Source organism: Echinops telfairi, unplaced genomic scaffold, assembly GCF_000313985.2.
Source record: "Echinops telfairi isolate 266 unplaced genomic scaffold, ASM31398v2 ScPeMD7_7424;HRSCAF=8462, whole genome shotgun sequence".
NCBI lineage: Eukaryota > Metazoa > Chordata > Mammalia > Afrosoricida > Tenrecidae > Echinops > Echinops telfairi.
This window is the reverse complement of record NW_022111324.1, coordinates 73,974,355-73,997,333: the sequence shown is the minus strand read 5'-3', so window position 1 is coordinate 73,997,333 and position 22,979 is coordinate 73,974,355. Positions and strand designations below refer to the sequence as shown.

The following is a 22,979-nucleotide window of genomic DNA, read 5'->3' as shown; positions in this document are numbered from 1 at the left end:
CCAGGGAGGAGGTCACATATAGTTCCTTGTAATCGGTTCCCTCTTTCCTACCCACTCTCCCTCTACCCTCCCTGTTTCGCCACTCATACCACTGGTCCTGTAGGGCTCATCCGCCCTGGATTCCCTGGATTTTCAGTTCCTATCTGTACCAGTGTACATCCTCTGGTCTACCCAGACTTGCAAGGTCGAATTTAAGTCATGATAATGGAAGCGGGGAGGAAACATTTAGGAACTAGAGGAAAGTTGTGTTTTTCATCGTTGTTCCATCGCACCATGCTACATTTTTATCTAACTAAATCTGCCATAATTGACCTTACAGTGCTCTCTGTCAGGTAGCAAGGTGAATCATAGCTTAATCCATGTGGAGACACTGCAAATGGATCGGGGACTTCCTCTGTCATCCGTAGCCTTCTGCAAACCAGGTGCTCAGAATCTAAGCTCTGATACCATCCTCCTGGCTCATTTTTAAATGTTTGGCAAATATAGCCATTTCCCAACCAGCTACAGCCCAATCCAAATGGTGGAGTGGTCCTGTAATCTAACAGCCCCACCGTTCCTACCCCACCTGGCTACTGTCGCCATGCTACTTTGGAGCCAGCCCTGGGCTATCCAGACCTTGCCACAGGTAGCAGTGAAAGGAAAAGTGGCAGGTGAAAGGACCCAGCCATGAGCCCAAAGAAGGAGGATGAGACATTGAGGACAAGGCCCTCCCGGGGCATCAGTCTGTTTATAGCAGTGTGCTTAGCTAGGTTGTTCTGAGTAAAGAGGTGAAAAGAGGGGAGTTTCCTAAAATGGAATTGCCAAATCAGCATGTTTTACCTAATTAGAATGCTGGTATTCTAATATTGGAAAAATTGTTAGAGTAAGCACTTAATGACCCAACACGAAAGCCACTTTGTGAAGTGTGACTGCTATTGGAGGGTGGGGTTCCTTGTGGTACCCAAGGATGCTTACAAACAGGCTATGGGGACAAGGGTGCCCAGCCACAGTAATCTGGTGGCAGAGCTGTAGCATTATGAAAGGCACCGTCCTGCTGGGAAGAAGGAGTGCCCAACAGCACTTTACCAACGATCCTCAAGGAGACCTTGGAATGTACTTTCACTGGCCTTAGAAAATGCTTGTCAGCAGGCAGGACGTCCTGTGGGACCTTCTACCCCTCTTACTTATTCATACGAGGCCCTGGTCTGAACTAGGGTCAGATGGTGTGCATTCCACCCAGCAGGCCATGATTCCCATCCTCAAAGGTCACCTCCCAAAGGCCACCAGGCCGACCTGAAACCCCTTTCCATTTGCTGCAGCCCCCAAACTGGCCAGGGAGGGCAGAAACTCACCAGTAAAGGTAGTAGAAGAAGGAGAGGAGATAGAAGGCCAGCTTGCACCAGGCCTCCTTCTGACAGTAACTCAAGGTGTCTGCATTCATGACCACCGGTGGGTCGTAGGCTAGCTCTGAACTATCTGCCGGACAGTGGAAATACCTGCAGGGAAAGAGAACACGCACCATTGGCAATGAAGCTAGATGGGGCTCCGGAAGTAGTTGGGCTCAAGTCCTCCCCACACAGGTGTTTTTCCAAGGGACCTCTGATAAGCAGTTCCTCTCACCTGCCAGCTCACAGTCCAGGTGCCACCAAAGAAGAGCTCAACTGTTATTACTGTTGAAACAGGTAGTAACTCACCAAATATTCACACCCACTGCTTCCTGGTAACTTAGCCCACATACAAAGCTACTCTGATGGAAGGAAAGTGAGCCAATTGGGTAGTAGTGGGTCTGGACACGGGTTTAAGTATAGACAGAGGTGTAGGTATCCATGTAGAGCTATAGCCTTGCCACATGGATGCCATCGTACCTACGATTCTACCTTAAAAGTTAAATTACTTTGGATGATGCGTTATCTTCTATCTAAGCCCTCTGTTAAAACTCTGAATACACAGGAATGAATATCATATTCCCACTCGAATATCAAGTCGTTTCCTCAACGCTGTTTCCCCCTCCTTAATAGAACGACCTATAAAACAGAACATTGTCCTTCTGTAGGGAGAGTGGCCCCAGAGGGAAACTGGGCAGTGACAAGAACAGTGGGTGGAAGAGAGTGGGGAGGGAGGCAGGAGGCCAAAGCTTTGTCTACCTCAGAAGATTGTATTGGCTCAGCACTCAGACTGTAGTAAGGTCACTTGGGATGGGATACAAGTGCAGAGGGATCCAGGGACTAGTCTTATCTTGGGAAACCAGGCAGGTCTCCAGGTCCTGTGTAGGTGACTGGGCAGGGGGTGCACAGGGAGCAGTCCTCAGGACTGCTCCTCCTGCCGTGGGCAGGACCCTGCCCCAGACCTCTGCCTCACTTTCCCCTGGAGCCCCAAATCATTCAGCCAGGCTGCTTTTTGAGTCACCCCAGGAAAAGGCACAGGAAGCCAAGAGTGGGCATAAATGGTCCCACCCAAGCTGGGTAGCAGACCGGCGCACAGTGGTGAGCAATGAGCAGGGGAGCCACCTGTAATCAGGAGACTCATCACACTGGCTTTCAAGAGCATCCCTGTCACATAGCAACTGACTCGGAGAAATGGTACTTCCCACCCCTGCTCTCTCCCCGCTCAGAGGATTGCCCTGACATTATCCGTCACCGACATCATGCTGAGAGCCATCACGAGCCAGATTCAATGACATCTGCCAGTTCAGAGACCTCCAGGCCACTCACCTCTTTTCTTGCTGGGGGCAGATATCAAATATGATTTGCTTTCACTGTGGCCTTGTTCCCAGGTGGTCTCATTCTGTGGAAGCAGCGTGGCAGGGTGGCCAAACAGCTCAGAAGAGAGAGCCAGGGCTCTGCCACTCACCACGGCACCTCCCCGGGGTCAGGCATGAGCCTGTTCTAGCCTTAGCTTTCGCATCTGTGAACTGAGCATGAAGACTGCCCAGCGCCCAGCCCTCCAAAGCCCACTGTGGGGACTCGGCCTGGGCAGAATGAGCGCTGAACCAATCGCAGGGAACCAGGGCTAGAGCCAAGGGGCATTTCTGCATGAGAGCTATCTTTGAGCTGGGCCTGTGGGAGGGCAAAGCAAGAACAAAGGGAGGAGAGATGTTGTTGGGGGACTTTGATTTTTTTAAGAACTCCTTTTTTTCCCTCTTTCTAATTTTCTGATTTCTTATCATTGGGATGACCTAGGCTAAAGCCTGCCAGGGATTCAGGAAAAAGTAAGACATGGTTCCGACTGGCAGGGAAATTCCAGCGGCCCCTTCATATAAAGACCTGCCCCTCCCAAGAGTAAGGGGCCTGGCTGGCTGGTCTCGACTCTCTCTTGGACACACGAGCACCCAAGAAGCAGAGCTCTGTATATCAACCACACTTGAACCCTGAAAGGAGAGCCCTCTACTTCAAGAACTTTCAGATCCATTCCTCCCTTTCGTTTTCTTAAAATCATTTTATTGGGGGCTCATACAACTCTCATCATAATCCATACATCTATCCATTGTATAAAGCACATCCGTACATTTGTTACCCTCATCATTCTCAAACATTTGCTCTCCACGTAAGCCCCTGGCATCCGTTCCTCATTTCCCCCCTCCGTCCCTGTTTCCTCCTCCCTCATGAACCCTTGATATTTATAAATTATTATTTTGTCATATCTTACACTGTCCAATGTCTCCCTTCACCCACTTTTCTGTTGTTCGTCCCCCAGGGAGGAGGTCACATATAGTTCCTTGTAATCAATTCCCTCTTTCCAACCCACTCTTCCTCTACCCTCCCAGTATCTCGACTCACACCACTGGTCCTGAAGGGAGCATATGCCCTGGATTCCCTGTGTTTCCAGTTCCTATCTGTACCAGTGTACATCCTCTGGTCTAGCCAGATTTGTAAGGTAGAATTGGGATCATGATAGTGGGTGAGAGGAAGCATTTAAGAACTAAAGGAAAGTTGTATGTTTCATCGTTGCTATACTGCACCCTGACTGGCTCGTCTCCTCCCCATGACCCTTCCGTAAGGGGATGTCCACTTGCCTACAGATGGGCTTTGGGCCCCCACTCCGCAATCTCCCTCATTCCCAATGATATAATTTTTTGTTCTTTGATGCCTGATACCTGATCCCTTTGACACCTCGTGATAACACAGACTGGTGTGCTTCTTCCAGGTAGGCTTTGTTGCTTCCAAGCTATGTGGCTGCTTGTTTACCTTCAAGTCTTTAAGACCCCAGACACTATATCTTTTGATAGCCAGGCACCATCAGCTTTCTTCACATTTGCTTATGCACCCATTTGTCTTCAGTGATCATATTGGGGAGGTGAGCACACAATGATATGATTTTTTGTTCTTTGATTCCTGATAACTGATCTCTTCAGCACCTCATGATCACACAGGCTGGTGTGCTTCTTCCATGTAGGCTTTGTTGCTTCTGAGCTAGATGGCCACTTTACCTTCAAGTCTTAAAGACCCTAGGTGCTATATCTTTTGATAACTGGGCTCCATAAGCTTTCTTCACCACATTTGCTTATGCACCTGCTTTGTCTTCAGCAATCATGTCAGGAAGGTAAGCATCATGGAATGCCAGTCTAATGGAACAAAGTGTTTTTGCATTGAGGGAACCTACTACCTTAATACTAAACCTATAAATAGCTGCACATAAATCTATTTCCCCATCATATATAAATATATTTACATATGTACATGCCTTTATGTATATGTATAGACCTCTATAAGTGCCTTTTGCCTCCTAGCACTTTCCTCTATTACATTCCTTTCATAGGGGGAAGAACCAGCTCTCTGCCCAGTGTACGCAGGGCAACAGCATTGGGTTTGGACAGATGTGTGTTCAACCCACCTTGTTCCTCTTAGTGGCTGAGCGGCTTGGCAACCAACTTCCCTTTTGTAAATGTCTTTGTCCCCTTGTGTGAAACAGACGGGAAGAAATCTATCTCAACCTATCTGGGTGAAGTAAACATAGAAAATCCCAGCGTGGGACTTCAATGCATTTCAACACCCGCATTCTTCTTTTAACGTCTCTCTAAATTCAGATCTTAGCAGATTGCATTCACTTAAAGTGGGACTTGGCTGGGCAACCGAAATCATTTCCCTGCCTTCTCCAATCTGTGACTTCCCTTAGCAGTCTGCTCCTGGTCAAGGGCACATCATCCTCCCAGGTGTCCTCTCCTTCCTTCCCCTCCTCCACCTGGTACTGACCAGGACCTACCTAATTTGCCTCAAAAGATTCCCTCGTTCTCTCCACTGCAACATCCACTATCCTAGTTTAAGTCTTCATCATCGCTCACCTGGGCCATCCTTACTACCTCCTCACTGGACTTGGCCCTCAATGTCTCCCCGCCATCCTGTCCTTCACACTGCTGCCAGGGTCATCACTACCCTAAACATCCGGTGAGCAAATGGCATTTTCCTCCTCAAAAGCTTTGGCCATTACCTGTAGAAGAGACTTCAACTTCCTCTCTTGTTGGTTCCCAGCTCTTTGTCAACCCCATCTCTTCAAGCTTCTCTCTAACCCCCACCCCGCCAATGCCACTTCCGAATACCAAAATTAGACTTTGGGGTCAAGGCGTGGCACCCCATCAGACTTGACCAGAAAACAATCCAAAAGGTCAACAAACAGACCTGGAACTATTTATAGGCTTTTCTGTCTTTTGGGTCACTTTTTATCGTTGCTGTTTCATTTTTGTTTGTTTGTTATCTTTTGTTGTTTTGCTCTGTCTTGTTTTTATGCGTATTATTGTCTTTGCATGTCTATCTAGATAGGATAGGTGGGATAAACAATCCAGAGAAGAAAACAATGGAACCGACCGAAGGTTCTGTGGGGACACAGAGAGGGGGAGCCGGGACAAAGAATTTGAGGTGACAACCAACTCAGGGACAAGGGAACAACAAGTGACCTAAAATCTATGAGATTTTACCCTATTTTTAGGGTACAGGAAGCCTGGTGGGGCAATGTAACTAAGAGGAATTACTGAAACCCAAATGAAGGCTGAACATGATAATGGAACAAGAGGAAAGTAAAAGGAAATAGAGGAAAGAACAAGGAGGCAAAGGGCATTTATAGAGGTCTAAATACAGGCATGTACACCTGTAAATATATTTATATATAACGATAGAGAAATAGATCTATGTACATATATTTCTATGTTAAGTATTAAGGTAGCAGGCGGACATTGGGCCTCTACTCAGTACTCCCTCAATGCAAGAATACTTTGTTCTAATAACTCAGCATTCTGTGATGCTCACCTTCCCTGATTCGATCACTGAAGACAAAATGGGTACATAAGCAAATGTGGTGAAGAAAGCTAATGGTGCCCAGCTTTCAAAAGATATAGTGTCTGGGGTCTTAAAGGCTTGAGGATAAACAAGCGGCCATCTAGCTCAGAAGCAACAAAGCCAACATGGAAGAAGCACACCAGCCTGTGTGATCATGAGGTGTCGATGGGATTAGATATCAGGCATCAAAGACCCAGAACAACAAAAACATCATATCAATGTGAATGAGGGGGTGTACAGAGTAGAGACCTAAAGACCATCTGTAGACTATTGGACATCCCTTTACAGAAGGGTCACAAAGAAGAGACAAGCCAGTTATGGTGCAGTATAGCACCGATGAAACATACAACTTTCCTCTAGTTCTTTATTCCTTCCCTCCCCTTCCACTATCATGACCCCAGTTCTACTTTACAAATCTGGCTAGACCAGAGCATGTACACTGGTACAGATAAGAGCTGGAAACACAAGGAATCCAGGACAGATAAACCCCTCTGGACCAATAATGAGAGTAGCTATACCAGGAGGGGAAGGGGAAGGTGGGGGAGAAAGGGGGAGCTGATCACAATGATCAACATATAGCCCCCTCCCAGGGTGAAAGAAAACAGAAAAGTGGGTGAAGGGAGACATCAGTCAGTGTAAGACATGGGAAAAAAAATAAAGTATCAAGGTTTCGTGAGGGGGGCAGAGAGGGGGGAAATAAGCTGATACCAAGGGCTCAAATAGAAAAAAAAGGTTTTGAAAATGATAGTGGCAACTTATGTACAAATGTGCTTGACACGATACATGTGTGTATGGATTGTGATAAGAGCTGTATGAGCCCCCAATAAAATGATTTTTTAAAAAGACACCCCGCTGCCCCATCTAACTACACTCAACAGTGGCTGATCCGTAGAGGTATCATGTGATTTCTCATCTCTGGGAATTTTCATGTTCTTGTCCTTCAGACTGGAATGCACTTTCCTACATTTTCCAGTGCTATCCTTTCCAATCTAACTCCTACACTCATTTCTTACACATCTGCTCTGAGCATACCTTATTCTGCCATTAGGCTGTTACATCCCTTGAACGTTAGCACTATTATCTTTTATCAGCTGGATTTGCAGTGTCTGGCGTGCAGCATGTATCCTTTTTGTTTGCTAAATGAAAGAAAGAATGTTCCCACACGACTGAGTGCAGGCAACGTTTTGTGGTACAGTGACGATGATGAAGTGCTTTCAGGGAACCAAAGCTCTCTAGGAGCAAGGGGGGAAATGTGGGAGCCTGATCTGTACACTCGCAGTCTTCGCTGCTCTGGGATTCTCCACCCCTGCCTCCTTGACCCATAAAGTGACCATACTTCGCAAAGCCCAGATCACACGATCTGACACATAGTCTTAGCAAGCAATAGAACGTTGGAAATCCAAGCTCTCCCAGAAAAACGCAGTCCATCTGGAAGCTGCTTTTAATGTTGACCTACAAGGTGGGGACTCCAGTTAAGGGGGGAATGCAAGAGAGGACCCTGTTGGACTTCTGGCTGCCTGAGAACAGCTCAAGAAGGGAACTTTTGAGAGAGGGTCCCCCTACAGGGCAGGGAGAACATGCAGGTACCAGGTGACCACTCTAATTAGGGGACAGTGTCTTTGGAGGGCCGGTTGCCCAGGCAAAATAGGGAAGGGCAGAGCAGTGCCTAACAGACTTACCTCCAGAAGTGGTAGAAGAGCAGGGGGACATTCAGCCCCAGGGTGAGCCACTCCTGTGCACACAGGAACATGATGCAGAAAAGACTGTGGATGGAGTATTCGGGCAGCACCAACTGAAGAAGGAGCAGAGACACAGGCTTGTGTTAGACAAAAGAAGACCCACTCCTGCTTCTACGGCACCTCACTTCTGCCAGGACCCTGTGTCCCGTGTATTGGTGGCAGGAAACCCTTCCGGCAACAGCACAGAGTGACTGCCCCAGGATTGTGACCCATTAGGTAAGCTTTCTTCTTTAAAAAAAAAAAAAATTAAGTTTTATTGACATATAATTCACATATCATATCATTCAATAGTTAAATATATTTTTTAAGTTAGGAAATCATCAGCATAATCAATTTGAGAACACTTTCTTCTTTCTTGTGCTCATTATTAATTGCTCCCCGTTCTTCACCCCCCCCCACTCCCAAGTTACCCTGCTATCACCCCAAGAACCTAACAATCCAGTTGCTATCTCTATAGATTTACCTATCCTAGATGACATATAGTCGAACCTTTGTGGTGTAGTGGTTACATGTTAGGCTGCTAACTGCGAAGCCAGCTGTTTGAAACCACCAGCCACTCCTCAGGAGAAAGATGAGGCTTTCAATTCCTGTCCAGAAGTAGAGTCTCGGAAGCCCACAGGAGCAGTGCTGGACTGTTCTGTGGAGTCACTGGGAGTCGGATCGACCCAATGGCAGTGACTGAGATCACATATAACGAAGAACATACAAAAACAAAAATTAAAAAATATCACCACAAACATCAAAATAAAACACAGAAAAACCTCAGTTGAAAAGGTAACAGAAAACAATAAAAACCAGAACAAATGAAAGGTGGCTCAAAAGGGAGAACAAACGATAAGGTGTTAAAACTTTAACCTAACTGAATTGGCATTAGTCCACTTTCCGATACACTCTGACTGACAGCTAAGCTATTCCCACCGGAGAGTCACCAGAAGCGGAATCTAAGTGGGGACCCTGCACATGGATGGTGGGCTTCCACTGTCAGCCACCGCCTTCTGCTCAGGATTTACATACGCAGGCTTCTTCACAGTACCGACCAATCACCTGCTGTCAAGTCCATTCCAATTCATGGTAACCCCAGTTCAGAATAGAACCGTGTTTCATTACAGTTAGTGATGACTGGAATCCACAAGCCGGGGGAGGAGAAGGATTGTAGTTGGAAAAGATAACCTTAGGGAAAAAATACTGGAAACCACGTGACAGAATTTTGTAAGAATGACTTATTCATTGCAAATGCCTTTTCCCACAACATAAATAGGAACTCTATGCGTGGACCTTGCCAGACAGAATGCAAAGCAATCAAACTAAGTACAGCTAGAGAAAGAGCGCACAAAGCAGCTCGGTATGTGAACAACTGGTGGCGAGCCGTGTTTGCTGAAAACCAAGAGGACTTGAAGCGTTTACTAATGCAGACTAAAGTCCTTCACTATAGATGACATCCCAATATAAAAAAAATAAAAGCCCAGCTGAACACATCACGATAGATGGAGAACATACGAAATCCGTCGAGGACCTCCGTTTGTTTGAGATGCCCACAGAAGCGGCACTCAGGGAATCCAATGGGGGGACTTTGCAGGGGGAAATATACTGCCCAAGGTCGATGTAAAGCATTGAAGAGTAAAGATTTCCTTTTGAAGACTAGGCACACCTGACCCAAGCCAGGTGTTTCAATCACCTCATATGCATGCAAAATCTGGACAATGAATAAGGAAGATGGGAGAAGAATGAATGCATTTGGATTATGGTGTTGGTAAAGAATACTCAATATATCGTAGGCTACCAGAAGAACACACAAATCTGGCTTGAAGGAAGTACAGACATAAATTACACAATACTCCTTAGAACTGAGAATGACAAGACGTCGTCTCATGCACTTTAGACATAGTATCATTGAGCGGGACATCGCGTGTGATAGTCAGGACAAAAACAGAAAGAAAGATCTTCCAGGAAAATGGACTGACATAGTGGTTGTAACAATGGCTCAAACGGCAGTGACTGTGACGATGGCATGGGACAGGGCAGTGTTTCATTCTGTTGCATATGGGGTATCTGTGAGTCAAAAGTGGTTAGATGGCACCTAACAACAGTAACAACAATCAAGTCATAAGAATAATGCCGGGGGCCTACGTGGAGAGGAAATGTTTTGAGAATGAGGAGGGCAGTGAGTGTACAAATGTGCTTTACACACAATTGATGTATGTATGGATGTGATAAGAGTTGTATGAGCCCCTAATAAAATGATTAGAAAAAGAAAATAGAGCTGATACCAAGGGTTCAAGTAGAAAGAAAATGCTTGCGGTAACATATTTATAAATGTGCTTAATACAATAGATGTATGGATTGTTACAAGAGCTGTAAGAACCCCCAGTAAAATGATTTATTAAAAAGTTTTTAAAAAGAAACGAAAACAAACAAACAAAAAAGAATACACCTACACACGAGGTACGGTCTATTGGGTGTATCGAAAGGACTTGCAAACGTTCTTAGAAAAATTCCATTATCTTTCCACTCCATTTTCCACAAACTTTTTGAAGTTCTCTTATGATTGTTGTTGTTGTTGTTTGTTGCAATCAAGTCCACCTTGACTCCTAGCAGCTCCATGAACAGTGGAACTAATGCTCCTGGTGCTCTGTCACTCTATGACTGGTTACTGATTGGACCATTGCGATCCAATCGGTGGTGGGTTTTCACTTGCTAACTTTTGTAAGTAGATGACTAGGCCTTTCTTCCAACTCATCTCAGTCTCAAAGCTCGACAGAAATTTGTTCAGCATCATAGCAAAACACACGCCTCCAAATGGCAGATGAGTGGTACGCTGGCTGGTCTCCGCCATCCAGAAGGTACCATCAAGTCGGCCCCAACTCCTAGTGACCCTATGGATGTACAACAGAGTGAAACTGCCCAGTCCTGGGCCATCCTCAAACAATGATTGTTATATTTGAGCCCATTATGATCCACACAGTTGAATGTCTTTGCACAGTCAAGAAAATAAAAGTAAACATTTTTCTGGTATTCTCTGCTTTCAATCAAGGTCCATCTAACATAAGCAATGCTATCCTTCATTCTACCTCCACTTCTAAATCCAATTGGAATTTCTCGTAGCTCCTGGTCAATGTATTGCTGCAACCATTGTTGGGTGAGATCAGCAAAATGTACTTGCATGTGGCATTGATGATATTGTTCGATACATTCTACATTCTGTTGGGTCACCTTTCTTTGGAATGGGTACAAATATGCGTCTCTTCCAGTCAGTTGACTAAGTAACTGCCTTCCAGGTTTGTTTGTTTCTTGGGTTGTTGTTTTTTTTGGCATGGACAAATAAGTACTTACAATGCTTAATCATCTTATTGAAACATTTCAATTGGTATTCCATCAATTCCTAAAACCTTATATTTGGCTAATGGCTCAATGCAACTTGGACTTCTTCCTTCAGTATCATTAGCCCTTGCTCATATGCTAGCTCTTGAAATGGTGGAATGTCAACTAGTTATCTTAGGCACAGTGACTCTGTATTCTTTCCTTCTTATTCGGAAGCTTCCTGTGTTGTTCAATATTTTGCCCGTAGAATTTTTCAATAATGCGACTCGAGACTTGAATTTTTTCTTCTGTTCTTTCAGTTGAAGATATGCCAACCATATTTTTTTGTTGTTGTTTTCTACCTCTAGATATTTGTATGTTTGATTGTAATGGGTTGCTTTGTCTTTTCAAGCTGCTCTGAAAATTTCTGTTCAGCTCTTTTACCTCATGTCTTCTGTTTGCTTTTAGCTGCTCTAGATAAGAGCAAGGTTCAGAGGCTCTTCTAACATTCACTGTGTCTTTTTGAGTATGCAGCCTGGAATGTGAGAAGTCAACCACTGAACTACCAATGCCTGTGTATCCATCCATCCACTCATCATCCATCCATCTTCTATGCCTTGCTTAGACACGCACAGGTGTGTGTTTGACCTCCTCAGCAGAATCTTTCTAACAGTCTCTCAAAGCCCACTTTGAATGCCATTCGAGTGAGAATTCTGCATCCATTCACACCTCCTCTGGTCATAACCTGAACCAGAGCCCCACTGCTTTCTGGCTCTCTCTTTGTGGCCTTCGCATCTTCTACCCATCAGAGGAGGATCACTGCCCGCTTCCTCCTGCCAGCCCACTTGACACCCTCCCATTGTTCTGTAAGCCATCTCGGCTAAGATGTATTCTTTTCCTATCGCCATTAACAAAGTGCTTTGCACAGTGCCTGGTAATTAGCTGACACTCAACAACTATTTGGTCAAATGAATTGAACTGACCAAGTCCACACGTCTGCAACGTGGTTGGCTGGCGCTAGGACTGCAGCCCAGCGGGGTCAGCTATTTCTCTGGGAGTGAAGGAAAGTGCTTCCAACTCCCTATTTGGGTTAAAAGCACATCTCTGGTCACTCCTCTCTCATCTTAGTCAGAGCGGCTGACCGCCCCAGATGGCAGGTACAGGGGAAGACACGCATACACCCACATTACAAATAAACACACACAGGCATACGGTCAGAAATGCATTATGTAACTAAAATCTGGTGAAAATTGAATTAAATTAACCCACATGTTAAAATCCTCAGACATAAACCGTGGAATCAAAGTTAAAGAGCCATCATTTCCAAAACAGGTGACACTCCATGGGTGAACCGGCAACCACATTGGGGAAGCATATGTTTTCCTTAGAGACCTGAGAGCCAGCCTTACTGACCCCATTTGCACCAACCAAGGCACCACACCACGTCCCCCTGTTCAAGGAGAGAGCCCATGTTTTCAGAGCTGGGCACGCCAGCGCAGGAAGCTCTGCCGTGCACATCCATACATTCTTTAATCATCAGGTTCAGCCACTTACGTTGAGGTAATTAACATGTTTAGAGACAGCTACTCCAGGCCTGAATCATCCATTACGGCACCATCCCCATATCCAGTGACAAACCTCTGACTGATTACAGCTTGGATTTCAGGTCCCACCATTAATCACCACTGCCTCTTCCCTCTTCTGGGCCTGATTTATAGTGGAAGCTGCAACCTTCTGAGCAAGGAGGATTCGTCACTGTCACCATGTGGAGGAAAACCACTTAATGGAGGCCAGCTGGTCCCAGTGAGGCAAAAGCCAAGGAATCCGTGCTGCTCTTCCAGGTGGCTTCTCTTAGTATCTGGGACGTCGCCGAGCAGATTCCTTAAGAGCGCTTGAGATTCCTCAAGCTAATCCAAAGGCCCCTCTGGCGTGGCAGCACACTTTATGGACACAAAGTGACTCTCACCTTCTTCCCAGGTTTTCCTGGTCGCAATACCGTGGAAGATGCTAAAACTCGTCCTGAGCCAAACGAAAACCACAAACACCATTTTCACGGGAGAGACTTTCCCCACCATCTCTACCGCTGCCCTCCACATACTTTGGGCAAGTTGGCCTTCAGGACATGGTGAGGAAACATTTCCTCCCTCCCTCCTAGGCTATGAGCAGAATTGATGAGGATAGAAGGCTGTCCATTTCCTGCAGAATATAATGCCCTTGCCATCGGCTGCCTCTGAATTGGCTCCTAATGCAATGCCGTTTGGGCCTGCACCCTCTTTCTGAGTCCACTGCTGAGCCACTGTGTGTTCCGACACTTTATCGGTCAGGATTCTGTGAAGCACCCCGAAGTTGTCATTAGCGGATTTTCAGAAGTAGATCATTGTGCCTTTATTCTTAGTCTGTCTTCGCCTGGGGATCCCTGATGGTGTAGTGGTTATGCATTGGGCAATTCGCGTGGTAGACAGTTCAAAACCACCAGCAGCTCTGCGGAAGAAAGACAGGGCTTTCTCCTCCTGTAAAGTTACACTCTCAGAGACCCACAGGGGGTCGCTATGGGTCAGCATGGGCTCTGTCTGTGGCAGTGAGTTTGGTTTGGGGGTTTGATCTTTGCCTGAGGGCTCTCCGAAACTTGCCCACCATGCGTGATCCTACTGGCATTCGAAATACTGGTGGCATAGCTTCCAGCATCACGGCAACATGCATGCCACCACAGTGCGACAAACTGACAACAGCCCGTCCTGAATTCTTCCAAATCTCTTTCTTTTCCTTCTGACAGTGGGACGCAATTAGGACGCTGGTGCTCCAGTGGCCGGAAGCTATAAGAGGAGAGAGGCTATGGGGCAGCCGAGAATGGGCAAGAAGCACAGAAAGGAAGCCTGTTTTTTCAAACTTTTAGGGCTTGGGAGTTGTTTCTTAGTATACTTGAACTTAGCCTATCTAATTTGATACCAAACCTGTCGGTAGCTCACACATTTGCGCTCAAGTACTAACCTAAAGGTTGGAGGTGTGAAACCCTCCTGGGGGTGCCACAAAAGGCAGGCCTGGTGATCCGCTTCCATCATGGTGACAGCCAAGAAAACCCTCTAGAGAGGTTCTACTCTGTAACACATGCGTCGCCATGAGTCAGAATCAGCCAATGATAATTTTCCTTTGGTGTCTGTCAATACAGTCAGCAAGCTCCAGAATGAGCAGAACAAAGAGGTATTGAACCCTTTCCCTGACCATCAGTCTGACCTCTCTTTCACAAGGCATTGAGGACCGGCATGACATGGCTCCCCGTTACCAGGCATGCGCGGGCAGGAATGGAGTGATGGCGCCCTCCCTCTCATTGCCATCGATTTAATTCTGACTCATAGCGACCATGTAAGACAGGGTAGAACTGCCTCTTGGGTTTCTGAGACTGGAGCTGCTCACAGGAGTAGAAAGCCTCATTTTTCTCCCATAGAGGGGCTGGTGATTTCAAACTGTTGACCTTGTGGTTAGCAGTCTAACACATAACCACTAACCCACTGGGCAGGCCTAACACCAAAGGTCAACCAGATGTTCCTTCCCATTGGATGATGTCTATCTACTGTAGAAAGACAGCCTCTGAATTTACCAGGCAAAACATGAGAATATTGATTGAACCATTGACCATATCCCCATGACCCTGAACCATCCCTGCAGCTTTGGGAAAGTGTGTTAATCTGGGTACTTTAGAGAAACAAATCCACAGAAACTCATGTATAAGAGAGAGTTTTATATAAAGGTTAAGTGCACATCAAGAAAACATCCCAACCCAGTGCTTCCCAAGCCCACAAGTCCAACATTAACCCATTAACCCATATGTCCAACACCAATCCACAAAGTCTTCCTCCATCTCACAAAACACACACTATGATGCCGACTGCAGGAGGAAAGCTGAGTCAGTGAATGTGTAAGCATCTCAGTGCTGGCAGGGGTCTCCACACAGGTGCTCCAGCACCCAGGGCTGCATAGGGGTAGGTCCATGTGGCTTCTCCTCAGGGATGTCTTTCAGGAAGTATGCCTTGCCAGCTGAAGCAGGGAACTGGCTAAGGCAGCTGCACCCTAGTCTGACCATCAGAAAGCAAGAGACCAGAGAACTAGAAAGGTGAGGCTCACTGGGCGATTTATCGCTCCGCCTTTCAGTTAACCCCATATGTGTTTATTGGCCAGGTTGGCACAATAAACTAACTACCTTAGAAAGCATGTGTTGTTTTCACAAGAGAAGCGGTTGAAGCATGCCAATTTTATTCTTCCATCCCATAAATGGAAAGCCCTTCCATTCAAGCCACAGTCCACTGAGTGCCCATGCCTTACGATGCCTTGCTTTATGTCAGGTCATCCCTGGATGGCACAGTTTGCATTTGACTACCAACCTAAAGGTGGGAGATTGGAATACACCCAATGGTGTTGTGGAAGAAAGGCCTGGTGGTCTGCTTCTGTAGAGATGACAACCAAGAAAGCCCTATGGAGCCAGTTCTACTCAAGAGCACAAGAGGCCAACATGAGTCAGTCTCGCTCAAGGTCAACAGGTTAATTTTGTTTTTAAATGGCCATGCACAAATAAATAACTTGCCACTCTTACCCTGACAGTCAGTTACACAGTCCATACCAACTGCTGTGTCTTGCTTCTCAATCTGGCCTCCTCCAATAGAGCTACTACCTGTCCCAGGTAAGAAGGGAAGGGAAGCGAAACCAAGGACTGTCTAGTAATCCATCTTGCACAACCAGGGGCAGATTCCCCAATAAGGAAAGTAGGCACGGGTTACCTGGGGCTTACTTACTAATGTGCAGTGACCAATTCCAGATGGATTTAACATGTGAAATTATTCACTACAGAATAGCCAGTAAGCATAATTAAGCCTGTGCTAATCTTCCTTACTGGGTACTATATAACTGTCAGGAATTACAAATCTGGAAAGAGGCTTGAGATCCTACAGGAAGGTGCTGTGGGTTTGAGACAGACATATGCCAGTCATTTCTAGAAGCAAAATCTTAGATGTGGTGAAAAAATATATCTGAAAATGTCCACACTAGACTAGAGTGGGATTGGGTAATTCCACACTGTCCAAGGACCCCAGTCTTCCCTTCTGTTTTCAACAAAAATAGTCTATGTCCCAAGGTTTCTCTGCCTCGGGTGCCAATGAGTATGAAGGAAAAGAGTAAGATCTCTGATTCGGTTCATCAGCCATTCTAGCCTGGCCCTAAAACAGAGATCCCTTCTGCTAATGGCAGGGTGGCGGCAATGTCCCCATGAATGTGGGGCATGGAGATGAGATGGTTCTCCATTTGCTCCCTGGTCATGCACAGGAGAAGGTCCAGGCCAAGTCACATCCAGACCAGGAGACAGCCGCCAGGAAGGGAAGGGATGGCAGGCTTGGGGAGCTGGGTGGGGTTCAGGCAGTGAGTCTATGAGAAAAGCCCTCCGAGTGCTGTCTAGAGAGCTCATTCTGAGTCCCTCTGCTCTCTGCGGGCCATTTTCTCTTTCAGTACTCGGGCAGAGCTCTCCTTGGGAATGTTGCCTGAAGCACTCAGGCAAGAGCTGGCACTGTTCCTGCCAGTCTGCATCCCCCGGGGTGTGGGTCCCTGCAGGCTCTGGTGCCCTCAGGTTGGAGACTGGCACCCCCAATCTAAGATGACACACTAGAGCAGGACACTGCAACAGCTAAGACCTGGGACTGAGTTGACTTGAACCATTTACCCTTGAGTTGACTTCAAGGCATGCCCCCTTGACTTGTGTGCGTCCAGGTAGAAGCATTCTCCGTGTTTGTTTTCATTTTTCTTTAAATTTTACTGTTCTTGAGAAACTACAGGGCAAGACGTCTACCAGTTCAACAGTCACTACGTGTATGTTTTGTTGATGGTGGTGCTAGGTGCCATAGAGTTAGTTTTAAATTATAATGGCCCTCTGTTCAACAGAAGGAAACACTGCCTGATCCTGCGACACCCTCACAAATGTTCTTATGTTTGAGCCCATTGTCGCAGCCACTGTGTCCGTCCATCTCATGAAGGGCCTTCCTCTGTGTCACTGCCCCTCCACTTTACCAAGCATGATGGCCTTCTCCAGGGACTCGTAGCTCCTGATAACAGGTCCAAGGTATACGAGATGAAGTCTTGCCATCCTTGCCTCCAGGAGCACTCTGTATTTCTTCTGAGACAAATTTGTTTGTTCATTTGGCAGACAATAGTACTTTCGATATTCTTCAGCAGCACCACAATACAAATGCATTTTGAATTTTTGGTCTTCCTTATCCAATATCCAATTTCTCATGCATATGAGGTGTCTTGACTGCTGCATCCATGAGAATTGATTGTGATCCAAGCAGGACAAAATCCTCGTACAATTTAGTGACACTTATTACGTTCTTTCCGTTGTAAAACCATTCTTACCCTGGTTTTCTGAGTTGTTCTTCCCCGAAAGGTGGTCACTGCCCCCTAGCTAATCTTTGAGTTGTTTTTCAAATTTGTTCCCATGTTGATAGTCCTTAAAAGACTATAATGCTCAAGACAAACCTTTTTAACTAGTTAAGGTAAACTCTTTTTCAGTGTGTAGAAGACTGCAGGTGGTGTTGTTCATTTAGGGTGGAAAGCAATCTTTTCCAGGGTTCATCCAGAAAGCCTGCCTGGCTCCAGAAAGCTTCCAAGACTCACTGCTCTCGGGGCAATCTCAACTCGCAGAGGTCTGAAAGGACACAGTGGAACTGCTTCTCTGCGTTTCTGAGACTGGAAATCCTGATGGGAGTAGAAAGCCTCTTTCCCCTGTAAAACCTCCAGGGGGTTCAAACTGCTGACCCAGAACGAGGTTGGCAGCCCGACCTGTAAGATTAATGAGTCCTTTGGTTCTCGGCTCCTCCAGTGATGGAGAAATTGAAGACTTCTATCAATCTCTTCAGTCTGAAATTGATCGAGCATGCAATCAAAAAGCATGGATAATTACTAGTGATTAGCATGGGAACGTTAAAAACAACAAAAGAAGCAAGTATCAATAGTTGGAGACTCTGGTCTTGGTGATAAAAATGAAGCATAATAGACTTTGGCAAGACCAATTATTTTTTCATCGCAAATACCGTTTTCAGCAACATAAGCAGCCACTGTACCACGCCAGATGAATGTCACAGGAATCAAATCAACTACCTCCGTGGGGAGAAACCACGGAGACACTCAATGTCACAGCCAAGACCAGGTTGTGGGACAAAGCACCAGTTGCTCATGAAAGCTCAGGTTGAGGCTAAAGAATTAAAACAAGTCCACAGTCAATATTCACGAAAGCAGCAATCAATAAATCAAACAAGGTATTGTGTTGGGCAGATCTGCTGCAAAAGACCTCTTTAAGGTGTTAATGAGTAAAGATGTCGCTTTGAGGACCAAGCTGCACCTGGCTCAACCTTTGGGATTTTTACCCTCCACAAATGCCTGCAAAAACAGGACAACCCTTTGGGAACCACTGATTTGACTGGACTTTGCTCTCTGGATCTTGGTTAACCCAAGACTGGTCCAAGGTATGATTCATTCCATGAAATCATCTTTATTCATTTTAATTGAAAAGTCAAATGGAAAGGTCAGCTCATTGAGCTAGCTGATCTTTACACACCACCTTCGGCACCGGTCTAGCCAAAAGCTTGCTAGGCCAAGATGTGTACTTCAAATGGGAAATGCTGAACCACGTGAGATTCCAACATCAGTAGCTATCTCACCAATGGTAATTCTATGATCTTCTTCCATAGAGGTTCATAGAAGTTGATAGTCTTGCTCTCTTGGCTCATCTTCGAGGTCTTCTGACCTTCCTAATGCACCTGATCTGTCCAAAAAAACCCGGTTGTCTTCTCTGAGGGAGTTTTCCCATCAACTTGCCGCAAGTTTCAGTGATTTAGAAAGAGGTCTTCCTGAGTCATTTAAACATACTATGTTAGACAGGGTTGTCTAGAGAAACAAAACCAGAATGCTAATAAGTTTATATATATATGTATGTATGTATATGTATATTTATACAGATAGATAACATAAGAAATAAACGGTTATTTAAATTATAAAGCAGTACAAATGACTCAGTACAACTCACTCCTGTGAGACAGTTGTGAGACACTGGCAGTCCTTCAAGTCTTGAGGGTCGCCGGGTGGTCCACTGTAGAGCAATTCAGGCTCTCTGAGCACAGGCAGCAAACGCAAGGCAGGTCACCAACAGTCAGGCAGATGACAGGGTCCAACAATCCCCAGCTCAAGAGATGTAAATTCCAATGGTGTGGCGAAGCAGGTCTTGAAGGAACCTCAAATTACAGTGACACAGTCCACGGGTTAGGTGTCCCACAGGTAGTGTAGCTTGCAAATTGAGGCATAGAACAAGCAAGGCAGCCACACACTAGTCCAATGATCAAAGAGTGAGAGACGAGAAAGGCGAGGCTCACTGAGCCATTTATCTCTCGGTCCTTCAATTAATCCCACATGTGTTTGTCAGTCAGGTTGGCACAATAAACTACCTCACATATATTATTAGCCCTGATTTCAAAATCATTTTTCCCACAACACACATACACATACACAACCTCACCCCTTTCTCTAGTCCCTAATGAGACTAACATATCACTGAGAAAATTGGTCACTGATAACAGACATGTTTGAGCATGCCCTGACCCTGCCTTCCTGGACTGCTCTGGAGTCTCCCCGTCCCCTGCCCAGCACCCCAGAGGCCCCCTAACCCTTCTTATCCCCACCGCTCACTGGGCACCAGCTTCCAGCAAGACTTATTGCTGATTGGCTCAGCCTCCTCTAGTCCCCACGGAAGGGTCCCTTGGGGTTCTCACCACTAGCTTTGCGAATTGATTAAGACATCTGCCAGCCAGTCTGCATAAACTACAGCCTTCCCAGGCTGCCCACTAAGGAGCCTACCACGCTTTGATCCCAGAGGACAAGTGTGCATGCACAACCCCACAAGGAAGATGCTCCCTGTCATGTGAATTCCCAGGGCACCAGCCTTGTTTCTGCATGAGATGGACACCAGGGAAAGAGGTGACAGAATGAGCTTAGCTCCCCCTCTACGGCCTTTCTCAGGTCCAGCTCTCTAAGTGGCCCCAACAGTCTAGCAATGGTTCTCAAACTTTACGGTGCAGGTATACCTTGGAAATACAGCAGGCTCCATAGAAAGCTACTGCAATAAAGCAAGTCACAGGAACTTTTTGTTTTACCAGTGCAAATAAAATGTATGTGTACATTATACTGTTGTCTATTACATGTACAATAGCATTATGACAAGGTTTGAAGTATTTGGGGATTACCAAAATGGAGCACAGAGACACAAAGCAAGCACACGCTGTTCAAAATATGGTGCCGATAGACTTACTCAATGCAGCATTACCACAAACCTTAAGCCTGCAAAAAGCACAATATCGGGACTGTAAAATGAGGTATGCCTGTACTACCTGGAGGTATTGCTAAAACATAGACTGGAGGCCCATCCCCAGAGCTTTTGATTCAGTGGTGTGTTGATCAGCAGATTGGCAGACATAGCTTCTGTGGTGCTTCTGGGTGAACTCGACCCTCCAACTTTTCAGTTAGCGGTCAAGGGCACTGCCATTCCCAGCCCTGGACCCAAGGCTCCCCACCCAAAAAGAGAACGAACTCACTGCCCTCGAGTCGATTCTGATGCATAGTGATATTCTAGGACAGACCAGATTGCCCCTGTGGGAGTCCAAGACTGTAACTCTGTACAAAGGTAGAAAACCTCGTCTCTTTCCTTTGGAGGATCTGGTGGTTTCGAACTACTGACCTTGGGGTTAGCAGCCCAATGTATCAACACTAAGTCATCAGTGCACGCAGACGCCAACCATAGGCATACTCAATTAGAATCTACTTTGCAGGCCTCAGAGGTTCTTTTTGGACCAAAGTTTCTGGTTCCAGGCCCTGGCCTGCCCACGTCTTCCAGGCCGCCTTTTTGTCATTGTTTTCGTGCAGCATCAAGACACACTTGAGTTTCTAAAGCCTCCCTTTGGTTTCTTTACACGTTTGTTAAATTACTGAACTACTGAAGAGCCCACTCAAGGGAGGAGGTGAGAATAAAAGCACTCGCTCAAAGAGTGCCATAGTTTTTAAGGGACACAAATTCTCTTACAACTTGCTAGCAATTCAGAGACATCATACGTTAACACTTGCAGCTGCCCACTCCTTTGCTTCTTTTCTCCAAGCTATGGGAATAGGAATCGTGCTCAGCATATAAGGGGCAATTGGGCAAGATTCAGATCTGTTTTAAAAGAAAGCACTAAGAGGAGGGAACGTTCCAGAAAAAGGAGAGCAGAAATGTTGCGTTTCACAAGACTTGTTCCAGTGCTGAAGAGACCCACCTACCCACCCACCCACCCATTCAATAACTATGTTTTCATAAGCCGTTGTTGGGTAGTGAATGCGAAGCCATCAGACTAGGGAAAGTTGCACTGTTAGTAATTGCATATACCAGAGATCTTGCAGCAGGGTAAAAATGGGGCCCCCGTGTGCTAGCCCGAGGTACCAGAGAAGGAAGGTGAAGCCATTAATTCTGAGTGAGGACACGAGGGAGGGCCTTTGATGGACTCTCCCTTCCACTAGAAACCTACAGGATCAGTTCTATTTACTCATTGCCATCAAGCCCACTCGTACTCATTGGGATCCTCTTGGGCAGCGTAGAATTGCCCCGATAGGTTTCTGAGCCTATAAATCTTTACCGGAGTAGAAAGCCTCATCTTCTACCTGCAATAAGGCTGGTGGATTAGAACCTCTGACTTTGTGATTAGCTGTCCAACTCATAACCAATACACCAACAGGGCTCCTTGCGTTGTGTTATAACACAAAATAGTGAGGGCAGTCCCAAGGGATCCTCCGGTGCATCTTCTGCTCGGTGCTTGAAATCATCCCCCATGGCAGCAGGCATGTTCCTGAGCAGAGCAAACACCCCACCCCACCCTGCTCCTCCCTCCCCATAAAGAATTACAGACTCCAAATCCCCCAGGGGCCAGTTCTCTGCCATGTAGCATCCTCCTCATCATCATCATCGTTACCACTAAGAGTCTGAACCAGCAGACTGGATATCAAGGAGTTGAGTTTGAGTTTGAGCCTCAGCCTGGGTCCCTGCACCAGTCATTAGCTTCCAAAGCAGAGCCTTTTCCAGGACAGTAAAGGCTGGTTATCTAACTCTACAGTCAGTGATGTTAATTACCTCTCACATTCAATAGGTGGGAGAAAAAGTGCTCCAAAGAAGCAAAACAAGGGGTGGGCATGAGAAGGGGGACACTTGGGAAAGGAGAGCGAGTGGCCAACACCTCCCTCAGTGAATGTGCCTTGAGTCCCTCCTGGTGCAGGAGGAGGTGGTTCAGCTAGCTGTGGGCAAATGCGACCCACAGGAGCAAAGGAGCCCTCACAGGTCCACGGGTGGAGGCGGTTGTCTGAATGTTGACATAGGAATTTGTACATGTTTGTCCAAAGTTTGGCAGACACTGCTATTAGCTGGATGGTGTCCAGCTATGCCAGGAGTTCGATGTAACAAATGAATGAATATGTTGAGGAAAAGTCTAAATGATTTTGTAACTCTGGTTTCCAGCAAAGACCTGGGGTGTGGTGTCTTAGTGAACAGAGTGCTAGATTAAGGATCAAGAGAATTTTTAAGAAGTTACTGAATGTTGGGCAAACTACTTTTTCTCAGTGGGCTCCGTTTCTTCATCCATGAAATGGGAATAAC

General features: G+C 46.2%; 1 protein-coding gene across 1 annotated transcript in view; it reads right to left on the bottom strand.

Moving 5' to 3' along the window:
* The window catches only part of CNIH3 (cornichon family AMPA receptor auxiliary protein 3), a 26,520-nt gene extending 7,476 nt beyond the window's left edge, over positions 1–19,044 (bottom strand). Inside the window, exons 1-3 of the mRNA XM_045298202.1 lie at positions 18,976–19,044; positions 7,925–8,061; positions 1,332–1,475 (exon numbers count right to left, since the gene is read on the bottom strand). Coding sequence (XP_045154137.1) covers positions 1,332–1,475; positions 7,925–8,061; positions 18,976–19,044 — 350 coding nt within the window. The remainder of the gene's footprint in view (positions 1–1,331; positions 1,476–7,924; positions 8,062–18,975) is intronic.
* Positions 19,045–22,979: the final 3,935 nt, after the last annotated feature.